The sequence below is a fragment of the Adiantum capillus-veneris genome, chromosome 13 (assembly GCF_014529385.1).
Source record: "Adiantum capillus-veneris isolate H3 chromosome 13, ASM1452938v2, whole genome shotgun sequence".
NCBI lineage: Eukaryota > Viridiplantae > Streptophyta > Polypodiopsida > Polypodiales > Pteridaceae > Adiantum > Adiantum capillus-veneris.
The window spans coordinates 100,443,921-100,471,154 of record NC_140943.1 but is presented as its reverse complement, the minus strand read 5'-3'; the positions used below and the strand labels follow the sequence as shown (position 1 = coordinate 100,471,154).

Sequence of the window (27,234 nt, the reverse complement as noted above, 5' to 3'; positions counted from 1 at the left end):
TGTTGCGCCAAGCAAACACATAGACATGGTGAATTGGATACAGATAAAGAACCTTGTAGTGTTGCCAAGTTAGATTTGTGCTTGCGCGATGGAAACATCGAGTGTTGTGAGTATATGTCCTCCCTACTAGACACAAAAAACACGCATTAAGACAAATACAAGAGATGTAGCATATTGGTTAAACTTAAAGAGAAGCAAATCTGCTTATATACGAATGTTGCTTTTCGGTGCTGCAGACAACGTAAAGCTTTTCATGGTGCTCCTTTCAAAGCTTTCCATGGCGCTGCTTTGGTGTTGCACGTTTCGCTCGTTTTTTTAATAAAAAAATTGTTTGTCCCACGCCACATGGTGGCCCGTGGCTGCAAATAGGGGAAAAAGAACCTTTGAGTAATGAACAAAAAAAGCTTGAAACTTGAAAGTTTTCTTAGAGAGTGGTCTCGCGCGCGCGCACGCACACACACACACACAGAGAGAGAGAGAGAGAGAGAGAGAGAGAGAGGAGAAGAAGAAGAAGACGAAGACGAAGAAGAGAATTTTAACGCCGTAGGAAACTATTCCAAGAGACCTAGGAGGGAGAGAGAGAGAGAGAGCGCTGATGAGCTTTCTTGTCTGGTTGGTGTCGGCGGAATGGGTCGTGACGTTGTTGGTGATGATGGATCTGGGTCCATTTCTGAAGCTTGTAAGTTTAGCGAGGGTGGGTACTGTAGCAATTATCGTGAAGATTCTTGCGGGTGCTACTGTGCTCAATTTGGCAAGCACTATCAATGGCATCTACAAAATTCTCCGAAGGACTTCAAAGATGGCCTCACCAACTTCAGCAGATCATTTTGTATTGCGAACGTACCTGCTTGACTCGTTCCTCATGGGTAGTCCTCTCTAAGATGTGAATTTGTTGTTGTCGTTGTTGTTGTTGTTGTCTGTGTGTGTGTGTGGGGAGAGAGAGACCTCTCTTAGCCGTTGTTGTTGTTGTTGTTGTTGTGTGTGTGTGTGGAGAGAGAGAGCTCTCTCTAAGCCGTGAATTTGTTGTTGTTATGTGTGTGTGTGTGTTTGTGTAGAGAGAGAGAGAGAGAGAGAGAGAGAGAGAGAGAGAGAGAGAGAGAGAGAGAGAGGGGGGGGGAGACTTTCTCTTCTTTTTCTTAATTCGATTTCTAGATCTTTACAGTGCTGAAGTATTGCATGCACAGTTTAACTAAAAGTACATCCGTGTTCAATTTGCTGAGCCGAGCTGTCATAGAAATTGTTTGGCCAGCTCCTGCATTGGTGCAAGATTTTACTGGAACCTTGTGCTCTTTTAAAGACAACAAGCTTTTTTTATAGCCAAGAAAATTCATTTGGGCAAAGGAATTTGTTTTGTCTTCTAGCTCTGCCTCCTTCTTGCACGGGAAGGGGCATCAAGAGAGAGAGAGAGAGAGAGAGAGAGAGAGAGAGAGAGAGAGAGAAGGGGATGTGAAAGGGGGATGGGGGAAGGGGATGTGTCATCAGTTTTATACGCTCTACGCCGAGCAAGCTCTAAGGCATGCTTCAATAGACAAAGGCCTGCACCAAAAAAACTATCTGCGGAGTCCATGGATGTGAATGTGAGTTGTCATTTGACTGTGTGAGAGCTCAAGATGTAGGGTGGATGAAGTCTATGTGTGCATTCAAAGTTTGTTTTCTCTCCCTTGAATTGTGCTCTTGTTGAGTACGGTTTGCTTGAGAGGATCCATGCGGTTTTTGATGGAGTAGACAGGCTTCTTTATCTTTGCAAAGATGTTTGCTTCATTAGAGTTATCGTCTTGAATAACTGTATCCTGAAAAACTTATCGAAGAAAGAATATTTCATGACCGTACTAGGTGGTTGTTTGAAACTAAGAGTGATAACATAGAACACTTCAATATAAGAAGATTTGGAGGATAAGTAGAGAGAAGGAGATGATGTACCTACGAATGAAATATCGATTGGCACGGGATTGAATTAGTGCTCGCTACGGATGGGTTAGTTGATGCGGAAGCGTACTCCCTAATCACCAATGATTAGTGTTAGGCTATGGAGGGTGAAGCCTTAGCTTAACCATGTGTTAGGGTTAGGGTTAGAGAGATGGTGATTAGGGTTAGGTTATGCAAAGAGCAAGAGCATAGAGAGAGAGAGAGAGAGAGAGAGAGAGAGAGAGAGAGAGAGAGAGAGAGAGAGAGAGAGAGTATAGACACAATAATAATGCTCAAAGTGCAATTGATTGATTAGAAATTAGCATTTAATATAGGCTTAGTGCTTTACAATCATTGGCTTGAGAGGTTGCACCCTCTTGCAATTGGACCATGTCATCAATTATTACTTCCTAGGTGGATAGAGGGCTTTCCCATATCGTGCCACAAGTTGAGCTTACTCTAACAAACGTCCCCTTACGCCAAACTTGGGGTTTTACAAAGATTTGATGTGTTTTGTGGTTCATGTGTTCATATATGGGCATCATTTTGGGTGAATCAAATGTAGTATCCGAAATACAAAGGTGTCCTCCCTAGAGAATTGTCAATTGGGTGTAGGATCAAAGAAATAATATCCTTCTCAGAGAATTGTCAACTGGGTGTAGGATTTAAGTGCACCTCCCCTAGAGAATGATAAGCAACTAGATGGTAGGTCAAATATAGATGTGCTTTCAAAAGATTTTATGTATGTGGCTCCGATGTCGAAACGCCATATATGTCATTGATGCCATCTCTAAATCTGCAAAGTTGTTTGTCGATGTCGTCATCAAATTTTGCTCCGTCTTCATTTTGTTGTCGTTGTCGTTTTCATGTTGTTGGCTTTATCTTCATGCATTGTCATTATATCGTTTTCTTCATCTTCATTGCTATGTCGATGTTGTGCTTGTTCATTGGTTCAATTTGTTGAGAGTGTGGCCTTCTTGGCCAATGGTGCAAAGCACACTCACAAAGCAAATATGGTGCGCGTCTTGTGTATGCTCATGTTTATGGGCTGTCTTACCGTATACATGATGTATAGGCAGTGTCTAAAACCCATGTTTATGTGCTTAGTGCCTTTGTACACAAATAGTACATACATTTCAATGTTGATGCACATCGTGTGTGCGTGTGTTGTGTCTTCATACACATTGATTTCATATATTTCTACATTGGCATACAAGGTAGAGTTACCGGGGAACGGCGAGGAAGGGGCCTGGAATGCCGAAACGACGTTCCGGCCGGCTGGGAATGCTTGAAACGTCTTGGAATGGACAGACGTTCTGGCAGGCAGGCCATCACCAGAACGTTTGGGGGGGGGGGGGGGGGGGGGCACCGGAACGTCAGCCAACAATTACATGTCCCGCCAACGGTTAGAAATGTGCAGAATTAAAAAGCAGATCCTTATAAATTGTCTCATCCCCTCATCCCTTTCCTTCACAAAGCTCTCAAGCTCTCTCTTGCTCTCAACTTCTCAAGGCTCTCTACAAAGTGAGGGCACACTTCCTTCGAGTGCCGGGACATGAGGTGAGATTTTGCACCAACGTAAGCGTCGAGAAGAGGAAGGAGCTTGAGGAAAAGGATCGACAATTCAGCCATAAATCCAAGCCCATGCGCAAAGGTATCGACCCGAAGACCCTCATTTACCCTTCTTCTTCTCTACCCGATGGCGGTGGCGGTGGATCTTCATCAGGTCCGAATCGTCGCCAAAGGACCCTTGCCACCTCTTGGGACCCAAAGAAGAAGGAAGAGGTGGATGCCGCTGTGGCCCAATTTTTTATCACGACCATATCGCATTTGTTGCGGCTCGGTAAGCTTTTTCGATTTTCTCTCTCATTTCTTCCGTTATCAATTATCATACTAACCTCTTCTATGTGTGATCGAAATAGGTCAGAATATTGGAAAGTTCTGGTGCAACGGATAGGAGGGTATGGCACCGGATTTGTGTCGCCATCTTCAAAGGCTCTCCGAACCACTTTGCTCGATTGAGAGAAGGCGATCGTGGAGCAAGCAACACTCAATATTCAACGGCTTTGGGCAAAACATGGTGTTTCCCTCATTGCCGACGGGTGGAGCGATACAAGGAAGAGATCTATCCATGGCCTCGTCGCATACTCGAGCGGAGAGATGTACTTTGTGCACTCTCATGTTGCCACCGAGTGTGGCAAGTTCACCGATGTTCTCTCTGCAGAGTGGACAACGGCCATAGAAACGATCAGTGAGTAACACGTGGTGGCCTTTGTCACATATGGGGAGGCATCAAACAAGGCAACAACAGCTATTGTAGAGGGCCACTCTTGTCATGTGACAATGTGCTTGTGCATGGCACACTACTTGAACAACCTTCTGAAAGACATCGGCATGCTAGACTGGATTGCTCCAGCCATTTCTGATGCAATGAAGATTGTTACTTTCATCAACAATCACAACTTGGTTCGGAGTGAGTACCTCAAGAGGTTGGGCGGCAAAGTGCTTCTAGAGTATTCAGACACCCGCTTCGCATTTAAGTTTCTTCTTGTGCGTAGGCTCTCTGAATGTCAAAATGCAGTCCAGCAAGTCTTCATCAGTGATGAGTTCACCACCTCCCCCTATGCAAAGACAGTTGCATGGATTTTGTGCAAGGATAAGGAAGAGGATCTTGAGTTCTGGAAGGAGCTCAAGAGTCTAGACGCAGAGGTAAAACCGATGGTTCATTTGCTTCAAGGCATGGACCCTTGCATTGGCAAGGTTTATGAGGCAATGGACCGCATGATGGAGCAGCTTGCACAGCTTGAGCGGAAAGCAAAGCGATATGAGGAGATCCATGTGCTTTGCAGCTCGAGGTGGAATTCATACGCCTGTCCTTTACACGGGGCAATATACATGGTGGATCCAAAGTTCCAGGGTGCAAGGCAAGAGACAGATAGAGAAGTCATGAACCAATTTACAAAGATCTTAAACAAGATGGTTCTAAACAAAGATGGACGACGCATTGTCAGAGATCAGTCGAAACAGTGCAGAGAGATGCGGGGGTTATTTGGCAGTTCAGATGCTTAAATTGATCGCAGGAAGATAGGTTCAGTGCCATGGTGGGAGGACTATGGCTATGATGGCCCTGAGCTTTAGAGATTGGCGATCCGTATTCTTAGCCAATCAGGTAGTACCTCATGCTTGGAGCAATTGTGGAGTACCTTCAGCCACATTGCTTCCAAGAAGAGGAATTGGCTTGGAGTGGAGAAGGCAAATGATCTTGTCTTTGTCAGCGCAAACTTGAAAATGCTTTGCAAGAGTGCAAGTAAAAAGATAGATCCTTTTGTGAGAGTACGCGTGTGCGGAAGAGAGAGAGAGAGAGAGAGAGAGAGAGAGAGAGAGAGAGAGAGAGAGAGAGAGAGCCTCTCAGATTATTTACCCATCTCATTGTTTATCTCCTTCACTAGATCCTCTGCACAGAGGAGAGGCTGCCGCATCCCTGACAGTGTTCTCACCACTTCAGTATTGCAGCAACAGATTCATGACTTATGGTCCACGGAAGCTTCTTATTGTGGACCCCCTGGAGAGTTTCTTGCTCATTGCATTACTCAGTCTAGTATTTACTGCCGTGCTTAGACCGCTATTATTCATCGTCAGTTGAGGGTACGCGAGTCTGATCTTCACATCCCTCTTGGTTCCACTCAGCGCTTACTCGAGGAGTGGCCTCAGGATGCTTATCTTTCTGGTAGACAGACAGAGCTCAAGGAGGAGATTCGTCGCGAACAAGAGGCTAGGTCTGAGTTCACTCATCATGCTTCAATATCTCATTGGATAGCTAAAGCTGATCGAATGAATAAAGACTTCTTTGCTGCGCATAAAGAGCGCCCTCCTGGCACCACCCTTCGGACTCTGTGCGATGCTCAGGGGACACTACAATGTACATATGCATCCTGATGTTATACTTGATATGACTGCAGATTATTTTGAGACATTGTTCACTGCTGATGTATGCACTACTGAGGTTTTACATGCATGTGAGCAGATCTTGCATCACACGCGACACCGTTGTACAGACACTATGGCAGAGATCTTCTTGGTCTTAGCCAATCAGGTAGTACCTCATGCTTGGAGCAATTGTGGAGTACCTTTAGCCACATTGCTTCCAAGAAGAGGAATCGGCTTGGAGTGGAGAAGGCAAATGATCTTGTCTTTGTCAGCGCAAACTTGAAATGCTTTGCAAGAGTGCAAGTAAAAAGATAAATCCTTTTGTGAGAGTGCGCGTGTGCGGAAGAGAGAGAGAGAGAGAGAGAGAGAGAGAGAGAGAGAGAGAGAGAGAGAGAGAGAGAGAGAGAGAGAGAGAGTGGCCTGCTGTGCGAACCATAAACGGTTGCCTGCTGCGCGAATCTGCCTGTGCGAACCCTAATGGTTGTCTGTTGCACGAATCTGCCTACGCGAACCCTAACTGTTGGCGCTGCGCGAAACCTAACTGTTCCCTGTTGCACGATTCTGCCTGCGCGAACCCTAACTGTTGCCATGCGCGAACCCTAACTGTAGCCTGCGCAAAACGTGTTGCCTGCCCGAATCTACCTGCTGCCTTAGAGAGAGAGAGAGAGAGAGAGAGAGAGAGAGAGAGAGAGAGAGAGAGAGAGAGAGAGAGAGAGAGAGAGAGAGTGGCCTGCTGTGCGAACCATAAACGGTTGCCTGCTGCGCGAATCTGCCTGTGCGAACCCTAATGGTTGTCTGTTGCATGAATCTGCCTACGCGAACCCTAACTGTTGGCGCTGCGCGAAACCTAACTGTTCCCTGTTGCACGATTCTGCCTGCGCGAACCCTAACTGTTGCCATGCGCGAACCCTAACTGTAGCCTGCGCAAAACGTGTTGCCTGCCCGAATCTACCTGCTGCCTTAGAGAGAGAGAGAGAGAGAGAGAGAGAGAGAGAGAGAGAGAGAGAGAGAGAGAGAGAGAGAGAGAGAGAGAGAGAGAGAGAGAGAGAGAGAGAGAGAGAGAGAGAGAGAGAGAGAGAGAGAGAGAGAGAGAGAGAGAGAGAGAGAGTCCAAGCTTCACTTTGGGTCTTGTTTTTAGCACTTGCCAGTCTCGCCTATTCTTCATGGCTGCTATGCCGGTCTCGAGTGCTCCTCATGGCGCTCCATCACCACTTGCCTGTCGCGTGGACTGCATTGGCGACCTATTGTCACGCATTGACTCCAAAGTACAACACTTGGCTCAGCATGCCTTAGTTGGCCGGATGATTGGACAGTCTCCACCCCGATCTTCTATACGTGATTGGTGCCAGACTGCATTGGGCACTACTCAGGGACGGATCTCGGAGCTTACACTCCTTGGCAGAGGCATATTCATGGTACGTCTTTCAGATCCAGCCACCGCCTCAGCTCTCCTGGCTCGCTCTTCGATACTCTCTGATCGCAGGATGATATACTTGACGAGGTGGTATCCCGAATTTTCCACCGAGGAGTTTGACAGTCGACACCTTATTCCCAGATTCCCTCTGACGCTCTCCTTCCTGGGTATGCCTCTCCATTTTATCGATGATCATCTCCTCCAGATGATTGCTGCTCATTTTGGCACGGTAGTTCCAGGATCGTGCATCTTCTCGTCTGGCCCACCTCGCATTTAGGTCTTGGTGTTTGGGGATACTTCATTACTAGATAGAGTTACTGTGGCTGTGCGCGATCGAGACTACTCTCTCCGGATGGTAGTCACTGGCCGCCCAGGACAGTGCTTATGCTGTCACGAGATGGGACACTTGGCATGAGATTGCCCCACCCAGCCACGACATCGGCGGCAGCAACAGCCGGCCCGCGGCAGTCATGCTCAGCCATGTGGTCAACGTCAACAGCCGGTTCCTCCTCCTCACCCATCTACTACTCAAGCACCTCAGCAGTCTACAGGCGCTCCTCGAGCTCCAGCCCCTCTTGTTCCTCCCTCCGCTTCAGCTCACACTGAGGGAGCATGGCAGACAGTGGGTCGTAATCATTCCTTCCTTTCTCGTTAGCAACCAGCAGCGCAGCCAGCTCCTAGTGTTACCTCTCCAGCTCCCTCTCAGGTTTCCACCACCCCCTTACCCCCTGCATCTCCTCACTATTCTTCTTCTTCGCGGCAGGACCACTTGCCTCTGCTATCAGCTCCTCCTTCACCTGCAGTTTCTCCGTCCGCTCCTTCCCCTCTGCCCAAGGTCCGTGTTCCTATGCAGATGGATCATCCACTGCTACTTCCTCTCCCTTCTCCTCCTCTTCCTCTCGCCCTTACTCTCCCCCCTCCGCCTCCTGGTCCTCCTCCTCCCTCAGCAGCTCATACATACGTCTCACGCAGTTTTCTAAGCTCTTGCCCTCTTTCCTGTGGCACTCATCGGGCTGAGATGTGCGGTGACTCGGAAGGACCATTGTGGGTGCAGCTCTATCTTCTGCATCACAAGACAGGTTGTGTTCCCTCTTTAGTAGGCAGTCGCTCTCAGCCTACCCATTCCTTTTTCCTTCCATTCCACGCTGCTTAGGAATGGTCTGAGGATCGGGTTCTACATTTTGTGCACTCACAGACTATGGCTCAGCTTCATTTATGGTTGTCTCCTTCCGCTCCTGATGTTTTGTCTCCTCACTACCCTTCATGTATTGGTGCTATGGAGTGGAGTGATGTTTATGCTTGCTATTCACTGCCTATGGTCATTCATGTATCCTCAGATGTGGTGCTTCCTATGTCTATGCGCATTTGGGGTGTCAAAGCTGCAGCATCGGTAATGCAATGTAAACACGCTGAGGTCCGCAGTTGGTGCAATGAGACACCATATCTTAGAGAGGGCTTGCGAGTAGCTTTCCTACCACCTGAAGCCCACCCCTTGGATGGCCCAGCTGCCTCCAAGAAGATGCGCAGTTAGTCAGATGCTATTCACACTCTTTCATGCAGTCTATGGATTTACATGTAGTTTCTTGGAATGCTAATGGTTTACAGACTTCTCGGGTAAAAGGTTCCCGTAAGCTTTTACTTCGCAGAGATTTACACTCTCATGTAGTGGGCACTGTGGATATATTGCTAGTACAGGAGCATAAGATTGCCACTCCCTTTGGCAATCTCATGCCCTCGGGCGCCCGCACTTTTTGGGAGCGTGCTCTGGGCCTTCATGGATAGAGTTGCGGTGTATGCATCTCAGTGGGACCACGTTACTTGGCCTCAATTTAGCAGCATGGCACCCTTGTCGCTGGCAGAGCAGTTTATGTTTCTATTCGGATTCAGGAATCTATCATTGGTTTTATGTCAGTCTACGCACCCACTACTCCTCGGGAGAGGGCTACATTTTGGTCCTCTTTGGCTACTGTTCTACCTGCTGTAGACTCTTGGGTTGTTGGAGGCGACTTCAACAACATTGAGAGTGATTCTGATTGGCGAGCCACCACACCTCCAATTCTATCATCCATCTCTCCCCGATGAGCAGCCAGCTTGGGATGGATTTTTTCTAGCTATTCAGGGTGTTGACGTCTGGCATATACCCTCTTTTGGTCACCACCCTGCTACACTTCATTACTCTTGGGGGTTTCAGAGACAGCAGGGGAGATTATTAGAGCGTCTTGATCGTTTTTATATTGGCCCTTGGGCAGCAGCTCTAGGCGGATTCACTACTATATGGAGAGGGACCAGCCTCTCAGATCATTTATCCATCTCATTGTTTATCTCCTTTACTAGATCCTCTGCATAGAGGAGAGGCTGCCGCATCCCTGACAGTGTTCTCACCACTCCAGTATTGTAGCAACAGATTCATGACTTATGGTCCACGGAAGCTTCTTATTGTGGACCCCCTGGAGAGTTTCTTGCTCATTGCATTACTCAGTCTAGTATTTACTGCTGTGCTCAGACCGCTATTATTCATCGTCAGTTGAGGGTACGCGAGTCTGATCTTCACATCCCTCTTGGTTCCACTCAGCGCTTACTCGAGGAGTGGCCTCAGGATGCTTATCTTTCTGGTAGACAAACAGAGCTCAAGGAGGAGATTCGTCGCCTATAGGAGGCTAGGGCTGAGTTCACTCATCATGCTTCAGTATCTCATTGGATAGCTAAAGCTGATCGAATGAATAAAGACTTCTTTGCTGCGCATAAAGAGCGCCCTCTTGGCACCACCCTTCGGACTCTGTGCGATGCTCAGGGGACACTACATATGCATCCTGATGTTATACTTGATATGACTGCAAATTATTTTGAGACATTGTTCACTGCTGAAGTATGCACTACTGAGGTTTTACATGCACGTGAGCAGATCTGGCATCACACGCGACACCGTTGTACAGACACTATGGCAGAGATCTTGTTGGCACCCTTCACACTTACAGAGCTCCATGCTGCTATAGAGAGTCTTGATCCATCCTCCTGTCCAAGAGAGGATGGCCTCACTAGAGCTTTCTTTTTGTCATATTGGGATGTATTGCATATACCACTGCTTCGCGGTTGTCAGGACATCTTTGCATCAGGATATATGCATCCGGATCTTTGTTCAGGTCTCATATCTCTTATTCCGAAGGGGGGTGACGATGATTAGCCATCGCTTGCGGCTGTTCTTACCAGATATTATTCATACTTCTCAGACAGGCTTTGTCATGGATGCCAACAGTGCTATTACTATTGGTGGTCGTGTGAGTCCCAGTTTTGAGCTTTCTCGATCTATCCGCCAGGGATGTCCTCTAGCAGCATATCTGTATCTGTTTGTAGGAGAGACTATGTCTGACTTTCTTCGTGCTCAGAGTCATGCATTTTGTGGCTTGACCATGCCAGTACCTACAGCTCCAGACCTTATCGATCAGGAGTTTGCTGATAATACTATGCTCATGTTACGCTATTTGCTACCTGCTCTGGATGCCATGCGGGAGGCCCTAGAGGTTTTTTGCATTGCCAGTGGTGCACGCATTAATTGGCATAAATCCTATGGGTTATTGGTTGGCAGTGATGACATACCTACTTGGGGGGTAGCTGATGGTTTCACATGGCTGCGACCGGTTCAGACATGCAAATATCTGGGCTTTCAGGTTGGATTAGATGTTACCTCACAGCAGCAGTTTGCACCTGTGCTACAGTCTATTCGCAGGAAGCTATGCCATTGGTCTTCACGTCATCTGTCGTTGGCTGGCCGTGCATTGGTCGCCAACCAGGTCATTCTGGCTACAATATGGTATACGGCTTCTTGTTGGATGTTACATTCTGGTGTGATGGCTCCGCTCCGCCGCCCAGTGCGGAACTTTTTATGGAGTGGCACAGACGGGACTATTGATACCCGTGCTCGAGTCCGCTGGCCCACGATCATTCGTCCTAGGTCAGAGGGAGGCCTTGGCATTATTGATCCAGAGTTACAGAGCTGCGCCCTTCTTACCAAGCTTATTGTTCGGGGTCTTTTTCCTGGACAAGAACCTTGGAAGATGCTTCTTCAAGCCGCTCTTTGTGCAGTGACTCCACGACTCGGCACTAGAGATGGTCATACTTGGCAGACAGGGTACCATTTTCTCTTTACTGATGCCCCCTTGTCCACCACCTCCCTCTCCCCCTTCATCCGATCACTACTTCAGATTTGGGTTTCCATGCGACGGGCTATCATACGCTCACCTTTCTCATGTCATGAGGAGATTGAGCGCCAACCTCTCATTTGGAATGCTGCAGTTCTTGATTCTTCGGTTGATCCACCCCGTTAGCTTGAAGAGCGGACTCACATTGATTGGGCTGCCTGGGACGCCGGCCCTGCTGCCTGTATGCGGTTGTTTCATGAGACACGGATGCTAGATGCTGGTTTTGTCGCAGAGCATTATGACATTGGTCTAGGGGTGGTAGACAGATTGTTGATACCGCCCTTCCTTCACAGTGGGATGCAGTCATGAGAGGCACGGTTCAGATGCTTCCCCATTGTGGCTAGGAAGGCCTCTTTGCTTAGAGCACTCTCTTATTAGTTCGTTTAGACACCATGCTATTCACAGTTGATACTGACCAGTCTGAGGGGATTCATCCCTACATGTGCACCTGTATCCTTCTTTGAGTACACTGTGAGGATTGGACGGTTAGCATTGATGAGACAGCAGCCAGAGCAGCCCACTCGTATGCGTTTCTTGTTACATTCAGGTCTCTCTCATGCCTATCTGCAACAGTTTTGGTCCGCCATCTGGGATTTACATGCGGCTCGTCGTATTTCCTTTTTCATGTGGATGATTGCGCATGCGGGACTTCCAGTTGGGACTTGGCTAGCTACTATGGGTCATGATCCGTTATGTCCTCGCTGTCCTTTGCGACTCCCTGAGTCACCTGCACACTGTCTTTGGTCATGCTCAGCCTCCCATGTAGTGTGGCTTGCAGTTTGCTTTCTACTTAGCAAAGCAGGTGTTCAACATGGATTTCTTACTTGGGGATCTGTCTCATGGTTGATGCCGATGCCTGGCCCCCATCTTTTTTACGAGGGCTTAGACACAGATCCAACCTTTATGCTTACCTTGGCTAGTTATTGGCGAGGGACTTTGGCTATGCTACCACAGATTGCTTGGCAGGGGGATTCTCACACGTGATGAGGTTTTTTCAGTCATCACTAGTATTACACTCTGGAATGTTTGGAGAGCTCGTTGTCTCCACATTCTCAGTGCGGCTCCACAGCTCCTTCAGGATACCCTCACTGCCATTTGGCTGGATATCATTCACACCCTGATTTGGCAGTGGGATTCTTCCTCAGGTGCATCTCGAGCAGCCGAGGCTCGCCGTTTTACCTTCCTTCGGCGTTGGGCACGATCCCCACTCTTCTTCACACTTACAGGTGGACAGATTACGTGGCATTATGCCCCTTCTCGGTGGTTTCTCCTCCACTCGTCACACCAACCACCATGAGATTGTTTTAGTCAAGTTGTCACTATAGTGGCTCTCCTCCTTACATTCAGCTTGTACACCCCACGTGATAGGCTATTTTGGCATCCGCTGGGATTATATTGTACTCAGTAATATACAGCCTTGACTTTTCCAAAAAAAAAAAGAGAGAGAGAGAGACAAAGAGAGACAATAGACACAAACGCCAAAGATGGTGAAGAGGGGGCTGTCAGCCCCCCATGACTACCATGAGCAGAAGGCCCAATACACAATGACCGGATGTGTGATCTTTGTGAGATGTGATATATGTGCCCCTGGCCCCATGAATAGGTGCCCAAGGGGAGGTAGGGAAAGACCTGATAAAAATCCCCACAACCTAACAGAAAAATGATATATGGAAATATATGTGGGTGCCTGGACAAAAGTGGGCGGCCGGCCCCAAACTCGGACGGCCGGACCAGGAGCAACCTAGGCTATGGGTGGCCAGCCCGAAGAAATACTAGCCGTAAAAGTATGCCCTAGACCTGTGAAGCAGCAGAGTGGTGTAAGTCTAACACCCCCTCTCAGCACCTGATGTTGAACAAACCGCATGAAGCCGAAGATGTGAGGTAGATAATGAAGATGTCTACTGTGATGTCCACTGAAGGACAATACTCCAGCGAACTCCGCGGGTGTAGCAGCAGTCTGGGGTGTCCCGACCGCCAAGAAATCTCCGTGCAAAATTGCCGTCACAAGCATTGTAGCAAATTGCTATACTCCGCTAATTCAATGTGAAGATACTGCGTGAAGGTCCCGAACTGAGTGTGGAAACAACTCCTTGTCGTAAAAGAAAGTGCCAATAGACCTGCAAGTGTCGTGCCCAATAGGATCTGTGGTGTCTGTAGTCAAACCGTTCGGAGAAAATGGAGAAGCCCAAGAACCATCATGAGAATGATCGGGAGCTTGTCAATGCATGAACCTGCAACCTAGTGTGGCAGGTGGCTAAGCTGTGCAAAACTCCAAGAAGGCCAGGTGTAGTAGTCTGCGTCGTAAACGTCCTCCGAAACAAGGAAAACCAGACTAAATTGTTTGCACTGTAGAAGCTATCGTAAGCTGCAGCAGTCACTGATAGACCGCACGGACCACCACCGGATGGTGTCTTGTCAGTAGGTAGGGTAATCCAAGATAAGAGGAGAGCCAGACTCAACAGTTTGCACTGTGAAGGGCCTATGAGAAGAGGTGTGGTCAGACCAAGCTGTCTGAACCGTAATCATCCTGTAGAAGTAGGGAAGCCAGATTGAGCAGTCTGCACTGTGAAGAACCTCTGAGAAGAGGAAAGGCCAGACCAATCTGTCTGCGCCATCTTACTTGTATCTCATGCCTCCAATCCTTCGGTGTCAACCAAAACAGAATCCGCGCCAACAACGCCACCAAACCGCGACTCGGTGTGGCTCTCAATAAGAATGAGCTGGGAGTGGCCTACTGCCCAGATAGGGGGATAAGTCTGCTATAAGGTTACCAAGGGTGAGTGTAAGCAACACTGAAGGTAGCAATCCAAATGATTAGGAGTGTTGAAGAGCAGCTGCACTACCATCCAAGCCGGGCTCCGGGTGATTCCGGATGTAGTCGTGTAATGATGCTTGATCTCCCACATCTCGCGGGTAAACTCTCCAAGAGAGTCCAAAGCACTGAAGTCCCCCTCCATTATGTAGATCCAAGCAATGAACTTGTCCAAGAAGAGATCCAAGATCCTCTCCCTAAGTCCATGTAGATGCTCCTATGTAAGCAAGTGATCTGACGTGTTGAGGGCAAGTGGTAAGTGTATGGTGGTGTCTTCTCTGGGAATGTCGGAATCCCATGTGCCATGAGCATGGCCATATCTTGTTTGAACTCCTCTGATGAGTGCATAGGTGTGTCCATAGCAAACCACAAGTCACCACCCCCGCTGGAGTGCACAACCGTCGAATGATGGCTGGAATGAATGGATCTCTAAGGATCATACGCCTGTAGGATCAAGCCGGTGTCGAAGATATCGTGCACTGCAGCAGTCAGTGAGAGACCCCACAGACCACCATCTTATGGTGTCCTGGCAAGAGGTAACTTCATCCTCTGTAAAAAACACAAGCCATGTGGTTGCTGTCCACCCAAAAACGCAACTGCGAGGTGATGAAAACGCTGCTGTCCAGCGATTTTCAGCGTGCTGGTATGCTCCCGGCATGGTCCGGAGCGGTGCAGAGGAGTATGGGAAAGGTGGGGAATCAATGTAACAACCCCAAGAGGGCTGAAAACAGAGAAAACAGCAGGGGTTATGGCTGAAATCTGAAGATTTGAAGAGGAAATTCGCTGGCAAGGCACCGGATGCCAAGGCCGGGTAGGTGGTGGCAAGATCCTGGGTCTAGAAGCTGTTCGTTGCCCTCCTGTTGCAAAAACGCAGGTCAATTTGTAGCCCACTTTTGCTGCACTTTTTGGCACCAAAAACCTTTTGTTTGCTGAAAAAACAAAGGCTTGATGGGTACCCTAGGTGCCCAACAACTTGTGGAAGGTGTCAACGACACAAAGTGACCAATAAAACTGGCGAAAATGGGTTGAAAATCAAAAAACGCAGATGAAGGTAAAAAACGCAAATGAATGTGGAGGGGTTTTCTGCGACAAAGATGTCCAGAAATGGTAGCGCTAGCAAGGAAATCAACAGATTTGATGTTTCTTGCAAAAAACACATGTGGCACAACATTCCTTCGCGATGGAAGCTGTCCAAATGTTGGCGCCACCCCCTCTTGCAGGTAGATTTGCAGAAACGTTGATGCTTTCCAAAAATGTTGGCTGTTGTGATCCCTTGGAAGGAGAACCTTTGCAGGTGATGAAGTGCTGGTCCCATGGAGAGCTTGAAGCTGCTGATACCACGTGCCTTGGCGACTGATACCATGTGAGTGTGTGTGTGCGGAAGCATGAGAGGAGAGAGAGAGACAGACAGTAGACACAAACGCCAAAGATGGTCTAGAGGGGGCGATTAGCCCCCCATGGCTACCATGAGCAGAAGACCCAATACACAATGACCAGATGTGTGATCTTTGTGAGATGTGATATATGTGGAAGTTGGTACCCCCTGGCCCCATAAATAGGTGCCCAAGGGGAGGTAGGGCAAGGTCTGATAAAAATCCCCACGACCCACGGACCAGGAGCAACCTAGGCTATGGGTGGCCAGCCCGGAGACATACTAGACGTACAAGTATGCCCTAGACCTGTGAAGCAGCAGAGTGGTGTAAGTCTAACACCTTTTACACGGTGGGAGATGGAGCAAGAGGCTCCTGAGGCAGGTGGAGATGCAGAGCCACCGACACCATGTACTTCATCCATGGCTGAGGTCGAGCCGGGCCTAGAGCTCGATGATGAGGAATGGGAGGATGTGCATGATGTACAACTGGCTACTACGAATTGGGAGGCTTCTCAGGTTAGTGGCTCTTGAGTCTTGAGTCTTGAGACTCGAGAGTTGCGACTTTAGGACTTCCATTATCCTTACCTTTTTTGTATGGCTTCTTACCCTCTTTGTAGCATCTTCATGGTATTTGTCACCTTTAGTCTTTTGGTATTGTGGTCAATGATTTGGCACCCTTGTAGTCTCATTATGGTATATTTTACCTATGGTTGTTTTGTAGTGCCTTAGCGGGCCTTGTTAGCCAAAATTAAGCGAAAAGTGTTATCTCTGACTTCTACTCTTGCAATTATTTGAGAGCTCTAATTTGTAATTACATGTGTTATTGTGTATGGGCATTGTGTTTGTTCAATGTTGTGTATGTTCCATCTTTATGGTATCACCTTCAATCTTTTGGTATTGTGGTCATTGGTTTGGTCCCCTTGTAGTCTCATTATGGTATATGTCACCTATGGTTTTTTTGTAGTGCCTTGGCGGGCCTTGCTAGCCAAAATTAAGCGAAAAGTGTTATCTCTGACTGCTACTCTTGCAATTATTTGAGAGCTCTAATTTGTAATTACATGTATTTTTGTGTATGGGCATTGTGTTTGTTCAATGTTGTGTATGTACCATCATCCATGGCCGTGGCGCCGTACATCCCAATCAAGTCGTAATAAGGTTGAATGGTCTTTGAATTGTGTTTTTTGTGGGTATTAGAGTCAAAGGACTCTAGTACTACTTGTATTCAAACACATAACGCAAAAAATAGCATTATTTGGGTGTTTTTTTTAAAGCCTCTCGTTTCTCGCCGTTCCCATTCCGGACCCGTTCTCATTCTCCTGTTCCGCAAGGAGGCCTGTCGCCGTTCGCGTTTCGCGTTCCGTGTAACTATGATACAAGGCCATTGGGCTATTGCTTGCAAGAGGCTTGTCTTAAAAAACCTGTTCACTGGAACTGCTTCTTAAATGGTTCTGCAGACAGTGTCCATGAGAAGAACCTTTAAAGAGGGGAAGCTATCGACTGTGAATTGTGGGAACAGGGCTCTGTAGACCTTGAGCTCTTCAGTGTTGAGGTCGGTTGGCCACGGGAAATGGCCCTAGCGGAGCCAAAATCAGTGATGAAGGTGAGTTTGATAGTGCTTGGCGTCCGGCGCGGTAGTACACGTGTGGCGTGGGAATGGCAGTCAACAGATCCACCCTTCATTGTAATTTGACTTAGGGCCTGTGTGAAGTCTGCCGACGCCTCAAAAGGTTGTGAGATCGCGGGACTGCACCTCTACGGACTCGATTGAAGCCCTTTGAGGAGTCACCACATGTTTGTTGTAACAGACTTGGACACTCCAAGTCGAGAATCTACCGCGATAGCACAAATAACCACTCCAAAACAGTTCACAGTTCACAATTGATTCGACACTGGCCTGTCGGCGGAGTTCTGTGTTAAGAGATATTGGCCCCAAAGACTGGCGCCCATTTCGACATTTCTTTATGTATGAATCTGTGTTCAAAGTACAAGAGTGCGGGCATGCGCTCACACTCGGACTCTGCGTCCAGATGCTCTGAGTTATGAGGCCCTGCCTGCTTATTTAAAGAGTACAAGGGATGCCAAAAGCAGAGCCCCAAAAGCTAAAAATCAAAAGCTTTTAAAATAAAGCAAAAGCTTTCTCTCACAAGCTCTCTTGAGCCCTAAAATAAAGCAAAAAGCTTCTCTCTCTAACTCTCTTGCGTAGTAAAAGCAAGTAATCCCCAAAAGCTCTGTCCCTCTCTTGCGTAGAAATCAGCCAGCTTTTGCCTAGTAAAACACTTTTGCCTATTAAAATCTGTACACTTTTTGCCACGTCAGCAGCCCAGAAATTCCTCCGAAAATCGCGGGGGTCCGTACCGTAGTGCCACGTCAGCATGCATCACAAATTCTGGTGCTACATCACTGCCATGTCCGTATTTCAGCTAGACTGTATTTCCCGGGATTGTCCATGCTACTGTGTGTGTGTGTAACATGGGCAGCCACGTCATCACATTTGTGACATATTCCCCTCTTGAAAGCCTTGTAATCGCCCTTGATTACGCCTGCATAACAGACAGAAGCCATAAATTGTCTTAGCAGACACTGATTGTTAGTACCGACGCACTAGAAACACATATCTAGCACATGTACCAATCGACAGGACATTACTAGTGTAACAAACTGCTGACGTGTCGAAGCCTAAAGAATGGAGCCAACTTACAGATGCCGGCCGAGGGGCCTAAACCCTAAGAAGAACAAGCAGCAGAAGAAGTGTCACAGAGTGAGGACGTGGTTGCCCGAGTGCAGAAAACCCTAACCCTAATTTCTGCCAGAAACCCTAATTGCTGAAACCCTAATTGTGGAAACCCTAACCCTAAAACCTGCAAACCCTAATTTCTGCCAGAAACCCTAATTCTGGAAACCCTAACCCTAAGGCAGTAGACAAATTCCGAAAATTGCGCTGACATGATGATGTGGCAGGCTGTACGGATTTCCGCGTTTTGCACTAGCTGATGACGTGGCAGGCTGTACGGATTTCCGTAAATTGCGCTGGCAGCTTTTGGCATTGCTTTTTGGACCAGAAGTTTTTGAAAACTTTTTATGCTTTTTGGACGAGAAGCTTTTGAGTTTGAAAGCTTTTCATATAAACTGCTTTTCAGGCCAAGGGCCTTTAAATATGAGGCTAGGGCTCATTCTCTGGCATGCTTCAGTACGAAGGTGCAGAGTCTGGAGAACCGGCTTGTACTGTGTTGATGCAATATAAAGAAATACCGAAAGGGGCGCCAAGGTTTGGGGCCAATACTCTCTGGGGTGGAATTCCGCCACTTCTTGTCGCGTGTCGTCTCTCTCTCTCTCTCTCTCTTAGTTCAGCTGTTATTGAAGTGTTAAAAGCTTGTTCAGTCTGTTCTTTTCCATTGGCACGTGGTGCCCGCCTTTTGACAGTGGTATCAGAGCATCATGCGTGTGCTTTTTTGAAAGCATACCGGTCCTACAAAAGAGCAGACAGAGCTTTATTCGAGGATATCTTCGCCCTCCAACCCGGACTTATTAAAGAGCAGACAGAGCTTTATTCGAGGATATCTTCGCCCTCCAACCCGGACTTATTAGCCACTCCCACCCTTACTTCATCGCGCATCGGGCGCGCTCCCGTCTTCACCGCAATGTCTTACAGGGCATAAGCCAATTAAGAACCCAATACTTGGAATTCATGGATTCAGCAGAATATTTGCAGTTCCTGCTCAACGAACTCCACGACATTCTTTTGCGGCATCCTCAGCAGAATCTTCCAATGCTGCGAAGTTTTCAACAATTTTTGAACTTCATGTTACCCCCTTTGCTGCCCCAGGTGGTACCTCCTCCTCCTGCACCAGAAAGTACGAGAGCTTCTAACCGGCAACCTTCTCAGCCGTCTGTTCGAATCGGGGGAGTCTTCAGGAATATGGTGCAGCCATCTGACCCTGATCCAGTGCAACCGCCTTTGCCACCGCCATTGCCCCCACCTCCACCACCACCGCCACCAAGGTACAATGGTTGGAGCCCATATGGATACCCTTATTATCCATACTCGGCATATGCGCCTAACCAACCCAAAGATTTCAAGGATGGTGGCACGACAATCAAATTTTTCACTTTTTCTGGGGTGAAAGATCGCAAGAAAGCATTGCAGTTTCTACAGCAATTCGACAACATCTATGCTTTAGGGAACTATACAGAAGAATCCAAGATTTCTCGAGCAGCGGGATTTCTTAAAGATAATGCTATGCAATGGTGGAGTTCAATCGTGAAACAACCGCATGCTCCAAGGACTTGGCAAGCTTTCAAGACAGTTTTTGCACGTAGTTACATGACTTCTATGTTTGAAGTGCGGATTTTGGCAGAATGGGGCAACTTGAAAATGCTTGCCACTGAAACCATGGACGAATATAACCAAAGGTTTCTCGATGTGTACCTTCCGGTGTCCTTCTTTAGATCTGTTCCCTTGGAGGCCCAATGCGAGCGATACACCATTGGACTACCATCACCATTGCAGGAATATTGTCTATCCAAGCAAGTCTCTACCATGCAAGAACTTATGGACCATGCCGCGGTCGGCTACAAACTGATGAAGGGAAAGCTAGAGTTTACCACAGAAGAATCTCCGGCCACTAACCACAACTCTCGGCAACAACGAACAAATTCTCGAGAGTTTCGTGAAAATCAACCGCAAAGGCTTCGTTTGACGCCTCAACAACGAGACACCTTACTACAAGAAGGCCGATGCTTTGGATGCTTTCAAACAGGGCATAATCATTCTAATTGTCCCAAACGCACTGATAGACCAGAGGGGCCGACGTCTGCACCATTGGTCGACAGAACCCCGGTGCCACCTCCTGCTAAGAGAGCTAGACCCGCTATTGGACTAGTTCCTGATATTTATGGCAAACGCCTTGAGAGTACAAACGAATTGTGTCGAGCATATGGCAAAGTCAATGGTTTCAAAGCCCTTATTTTCTTTGACCCCGGAGCTACAGAGAACTTTATCCATCCAGAATTCTTAAAGCAGATGCACTTTGATTATGATGCAGAGGGTGGAGAAATTGAAGCTGAGCTAGCCACAGGGCAAACTTAGAAAGTAGTACCGCTCATTGGTGCTCTTCCAGTGACTATTCAAGATTATCATGGAAAAGCTGATTTCCACATCATGAAGTTGGGCAATTGTGACGTTCTATTAGGTATGCCTTGGCATGACAAGAATGATGCGACTCTCCAAGTCCTGAACCGAACCATCACCGTGATGCAGAAGGACAAGCAAGTCGTCCTCAAAGTTCGGTTGTCCGAACAAAAGCCTGAATGAACTCTCTAGTTGTTTTATAGTTAGATACTTTTGAACTTTGTTTAAGAAATTATTGTTTGAAACTTTGTTTGAAATGGATGGTATCTGTTTTGAACCTGTTTTGGTGCCGATTTGAATTGTTTGACTCTGGTTTGATACTGGTTTCAATGATTGGTGATTTTACTCCCGGGTGGAGAAGTGGTAAATACTGTTTTGGTATTGTTTAAACCTCCGTACGACGCAGGCCGATGCCTGGGGAGCGTTTGGTTGTATGCTTGTAAAATAATTGTTGTTGTGACTCCCGGCCCGGACCTGGATGGTTATGCGGGAGGAGTATTAAGAAGTCTGAGCAGTGGCTACTCTCAGCACCTCTAAACGACGCAGGCTGCGGTCTGGGGGGCGTTTGGTTGTAAAAGGCCTCTATATCTCCCGGCCCGGACCTTTTTAGGTTATGCGGGAGGAGTGATGAGGGAGTCATTGAATATCTCCCGGCCCGGACCTTGTTAGGTTATGCGGGAGGAGTGTTCATCGGCGGCTTTATGTTTCTATGTCTTGTAACATACATATGTGAGCACTTGTGTTGCATTGTGATGTGCCAACCACTGAATATTCCTAATTGGATGAGATTGCCTGGGTATGTAATTTTAGTGCATCAAGACACCCGAGGAAGATCAGTACGGTCTGGGTGTGATGGCTAATTTTACTACGCCGGAATATCAAGAGTTCCGATCTGGACGAAAGGAGAAGCTAACTCCTTGATCAAAACAGCCGATAGGAGCAGCTAACTCTTTGATCAAAAGAGTAGAAAGGAGAAGCTAACTCCTTAATAAAAAGAGCAAACTGATTGTCCCTCGGAATGTCCCTCATAAATTTTTGAGCTAACTTGAGTTGTTTTGCAGATATGTTGTAATCGCGGAAGATTACTCTCTTCAAGAAGAGGAGATGTAACAAACTGCTGACGTGTCGAAGCCTAAAGAATGGAGCCAACTTACAGATGCCGGCGGAGGGGCCTAAACCCTAAGAAGAACAAGCAGTAGAAGAAGTGTCACAGAGTGAGGACGTGGTTGCCCGAGTGCAGAAAACCCTAATCCTAATTTCTGCCAGAAACCCTAATTGCCAGAAACCCTAATTGCTGAAACCCTAATTCTGGAAACCCTAACCCTAAAACCTGCAAACCCTAATTTCTGCCAGAAACCCTAATTTTGGAAACCCTAACCCTAAGGCAGCAGACAAATTCCGAAAATTGCGCTGACATGATGACGTGGCAGGCTGTACGGATTTCTGCGTTTTGCATTGGCTGATGACGTGGCAGGCTGTACGGATTTCCGTAAATTGCACTGGCAGCTTTTGGCATTGCTTTTTGGACCAGAAGTTTTTGAAAACTTTTTATGCTTTTTGGACGAGAAGCTTTTGAGTTTGAAAGCTTTTCATATAAACTGCTTTTCAGGCCAAGGGCCTTTAAATATGAGGCTAGGGCTCATTCTCTGGCATGCTTCAGTACGAAGGTGCAGAGTCTGGAGAACCGGCTTGTACTGTGTTGATGCAATATAAAGAAATACAGAAAGGGGCGCCAAGGTTTGGGGCCAATACTCTCTGGGGTGGAATTCCGCCACTTCTTGTCGCGTGTCGTCTCTCTCTCTCTCTCTCTCTCTTAGTTCAGTTGTTATTGAAGTGTTAAAAGCTTGTTTAGTTTGTTCTTTTCCATTGGCACGTGGTGCACGCCTTGTGACAACTAGACATCACAGGACATGACGTGACAAATCGCATTCAACATTCATTCGGATCTTAGACCATGATTTATCGACAGTGCAGTTAGTAATCGCATCTAGATTCACTCGGGACCTCATAGATGCCCGATTGACTAACCCCTAGTGCAACCATGTCTATTCGAGATGGTTCAGACCAAAATGCTGCAGTCATTTCGTCTATCAGTTCCTGCACTTAAAAACAAGTCAAGAACAAATCAGTTTCATATTCAGGAATTCCATTTCATAAAGTCATGCAACAAAATACTGTCAGCTCTAAGTATCCCTGAAGCTCAAAGAGACATCAGTGACTCTAGTATTCAAGATTCGAGGCACCTCTTGACAAAGGAGCGGACTAACTCCCTTCTTGTGCATCCCACTGCACCAGATCTGCGGTCAAGTTGAATTCTGGGTTCCATTTGGAATAGACTATGCTAAACCAAAAGCTTCAAGCTAAAGTTTCACAATCTGAGGAGTATGTGCTAGGTCCTCCTCCTCCATCCACTTCGCATCCAATGCAGGATAGTTCTTGAATTTAACCAAGAACCGCCTTCTTACTTTACCCTTGTTCTTTGTGTCCTTATGTGCCAAAATCTGTTTAGGAGCAAGGATTTCCTCGTTTTCTTCCACTTCGGGTTGCTCATCAGGCTCCCCATCCTCAGGCACATCACCTTTGAAAGGTTTCAAGAGACTCACATGAAATGCATTGTGAATCCTGCAAGTGTCAGGCAGTTTCAGTCGGAAGGAGACATCATTGATCTTTTCAGAGATCTGGAAAGGTCCGTAGTATCGCATACTAAGCTTTTGAAAAAGCCTCTCCTTTCCCTTTTTCTTTCTCAGGCGTGCCTTCTCATAACGTAAGAGCACCCAATCATCCTCCTTCAATTTCAAATCGAACGATGGCGATCCGCTGCCTTTTTCTGTCTTTCCTGAGATTTCTGCAAAGCCTCGCAGACCTTGGCAAAAGCTAAAACCGGCCCGTGGGGCGGTAGGCTTTGGCTTTCACCCGAAATTCTTTACTTTAGACACAGAGAGAGAGAGAGAGTGCAAAGGAAACCTGCGATGGGAATTAACATTTAAGTACACACACGGCTCGGAAGCTAGAATGCCCCGAGCAGACGCCGACAACGTGTAGGCCTCAAAATTGGCGCCCCTTTCGGTATTTCTTTATTCTTTAGGAGGGTAAATTACAAAGAAGAGTCCTAGGAATTCTTTATCTGTATCGAGCTAGATACCATCTGTTTTGGCCAAATTTTGGCAGCATAACAGGCCCAAAACTTGCGCGAAACCAATTCCCCTGCTGGAACTCTCTTCCACTAGCATAAACCCTTTGATTCCTGCCCAAAAACAGTAAATTTAGCACGCTGTATTTTACTGGTTTTTGCCGTGTTTTCAGGCCCAAACAGTCCCCTAATTGTCCTTTGCTAGTGGGGCACTATTCCCAAGGGTTCTGGCGTCCGTATGGCTGAAAAACAATCAATTTACAGCGCATACACAGCGCTGAAAACGCAACTGTACGGTGAGGTTATGACCCTCACCGGTGCCTGCTTTGGAGTAGCAGTTAGCTACCCCTGTTCTTGCTCAAGGAGGCTCTTGCCTCATCACAAAAGCATGAACCCACACAGCTGTACATCAGTCAAATGAAGAGCCCTCTTGTGGGGTATCACATAACTGCACGTAGGGGGAGAGAGCAGTGTGTAGCGTGCAGGGCATCACTCCTAGCACCACAGTGTACATGAGAGGGAAAGAAAGCACTCCATAGCTCTTAACCTGTGAAATGCAAAGTGAGGCCTCTCCCAACTTAAATTTCAGCACGTATTTTTCTGAATGAGGCAAGTGCATGAAAATTTGCCACTTGGCACTATTACAAGGTTTTGCCCGTTTCGGGGTTGCCGCCTAAAAATCTCCCGAATGATTGCCCAGTTGACTTCGTGGCAGAGTTGTAAAATGTTCCCCTTGCCATACCGGAGGTAATGACGCGAACACATTTCACGACCCAAAATAGCAGTTCCCTAATTTTTAGGAGATGCTTCTGTTGGGCTCGGAGTGGTCGTCTGACCATCTATCCTCATTGGGACCGCATCCAAAAGTGCAATGTGGCCCAATTGTTGGATACTTTCTGTTGGTAGTCCCACCTTGACTGTATGCCTTTATTGAGTTAACTTCTTAGTATCCACCAACTTGCGAAGTGCGACGGGGGGACCTAAATGATCTTGCTCTGAGCCTAGACATCCTCTTACTATACGAATTCCAGTGCCGACTACTTCACGTCTGCGAGTGAAAAAAAAATAGGGATTGGATTTCCCGTAGAAGAGAAATCTGCCGTGCTTTGAGACCACTGTAACAGACTTGGAGACTCCAAGTCAAGAATCTACTGCGACGACACAAATAACCACTTCAAAACAGTTCACAGTTCACAGTTCACAATTGATTCGACACTGGCCCGGCAGACTTCCGTGCCTAGAGATATTGGCCCTAAAGACTGGCGCCCCTTTCGGTATTTCTTTATGTATTAATTTGTGTTCAAAGTACAAGAGTGCGGGCAGGTGCTCACACTCAGACTATGCGTTCAGATGCTCTGAGTTTTGAGGCCCTGCCTACTTATTTGAAGAGTACAAGGGATGCCAAAAACACAGCCCCAAAAGTTGAAAATCAAAAGCTTTTAAAATAAAGCAAAAGCTTTCTCTTGTGTAGTAAAAGCAAGTAATCCCCAAAAGTTGTGTCCCTCTCTTGCGTAGAAATCAGCCAGCTTTTGCGTAGAAAAATCCGTACACTTTTTGCCACGTCAGTAGCTCGGAAATTCCGTACAGCAGTGCCACGTTAGCATGCAGCGCAAATTCCGGTGCTACGTCACTGCCATGTCTGTATTTCAGCCAGACTGTATTTCCGGGGATTGTCCATGCCATTGTGTGTGTACACATGGGCAGCCACGTAATCACATTTGTGACATCCGTCCACGTTGCTCACATTAAATTAGGAATTGATTTCCAGACCCGCGAGCAACAATGCTATAATTTCAACAAAGTAAACCAATTACCCCCATGAGCTAGCTTGCAAATGAAGCGAAAAATAGCTAATATAAATGTCTCTTAGCAGGGCTTCACACAAATAGATGAATATTACACACACCTAAAGATAGGATGGAGGTTAGCTGAGCTAATTAGCTCCAAATTTAGAGTTTAGGGGGTCTACAGAGCTCTTAACAATGGCTTGTAGCACACACCATTAAGGGGTCAAATCTTGAGCAAATTTAGCATCTAGAGGCTCTACAGAAAGGCGTTAGAAAGAGCTTTGCACACACACAAATTGCACAAAGTGATAATGATTATGACAAGAATTATACTAAATCAAAGTAGGCTGAAAATGAACACGAAATGCATACATGCAATGCAATGATGTGAATCTAAACGTAATACAAGGAAAAAAATCCTAATTGCAAGTTCCTCTTCAGACTTCACCTAATCACCAAAGGGTAGTGGAGCATGCTCATGCCCAAATGGTGATTAGGGAGTGGGATTATTAAGAGAGCACATGCAAATAGAGATTAGTTGAGCGATTTGCCTAGGTACAAAACCGTCGGCTCTGATGCCATTTGATGGGTTACTTGACTGACGACGTTAGTGGGGATGTCGTGGTATTTAGTCAATAGTATGCATGATGGACCTGATGGTTATGTTGTCTTGTGGGCGACTACCACATGTGTATTCCTTGCACTTCCCTTCAAAGGTGAATCAGGGCTTATTTTGGATTTATTAAGGTATATAAAATGATTAACGTTAGGCTATGGAGGGTGCAGCCTTAGCTTAACCATGGTGTTAGGGTGAGGGTTAGAGAGATGGTGATTAGGGTTAGGTGATGCCAAGAGCAAGAGCATAGAGAGAGTATAGACACAATGATAATGCTCAAAGTGCAATTGATTGATTAGAAAATAGCCTCTAATTTAGGCTTGGTGCTTTACAATCATTGGCTAGAGAGGTTGCACCCTCTTGCAATCGGATCATGTCATCAATTATCTCTTCCTAGGTGGCTAGAGGGCTTTTCCATATGGTGCCACAAGTTGGGCTTACCTTAACAACTACAACACGGTCTCGCCTTTGTTAGGCGTTTGTCTTTAGCAACAAGGTCTGCATCTTCGTACTTTATCTATGTACTTGAAGGTGAAAACAAGCAAGACCCTAACCCTAGGAAACTCTGTTCCTTAGAATCCTCGAGAGCCGATGCTCTCAACTTTGGATCGATGTCTAGTCTCAGGGCATGACATCCCTATAACTCTAATCCGACTGTATACCCAGAGTCCTCTCCTATAGAAATTTTAGCATGTGTGTAACAGACTTGGACACTCCAAGTCGAGATTCTACCGCGACACCACAAGAAAATACTTCAAAACAGTTCATAGTTCACAATTGATTCGACACTGGCCCGGCGGAGTTCCGTGCCTAGAGATATTGGCCCCATAGACTGGTGCCCCTTTCGGTATTTCTTTTTGTATTAATCTGTTGCAAAGTACAAGCGAGTGGGAGGCTCTCACTTTCAGACTCTGCGTCCAGATGCTCTGAGAAGTGGGAGGCCTGCC

The 27,234-nt window shown here is 46.9% G+C and overlaps 1 protein-coding gene across 1 annotated transcript in view; it reads left to right on the top strand.

The window, feature by feature from the left end:
- Positions 1-435: 435 nt before the first annotated feature.
- LOC147444523 (uncharacterized) overlaps positions 436-27,234 on the top strand; it is a 54,381-nt gene continuing 27,582 nt past the window's right edge. Inside the window, exon 1 of the mRNA XM_086527110.1 lies at positions 436-866. Within this exon, the coding sequence (XP_086383236.1) occupies positions 596-866 (271 nt within the window). The 5' untranslated portion in view covers positions 436-595. The remainder of the gene's footprint in view (positions 867-27,234) is intronic.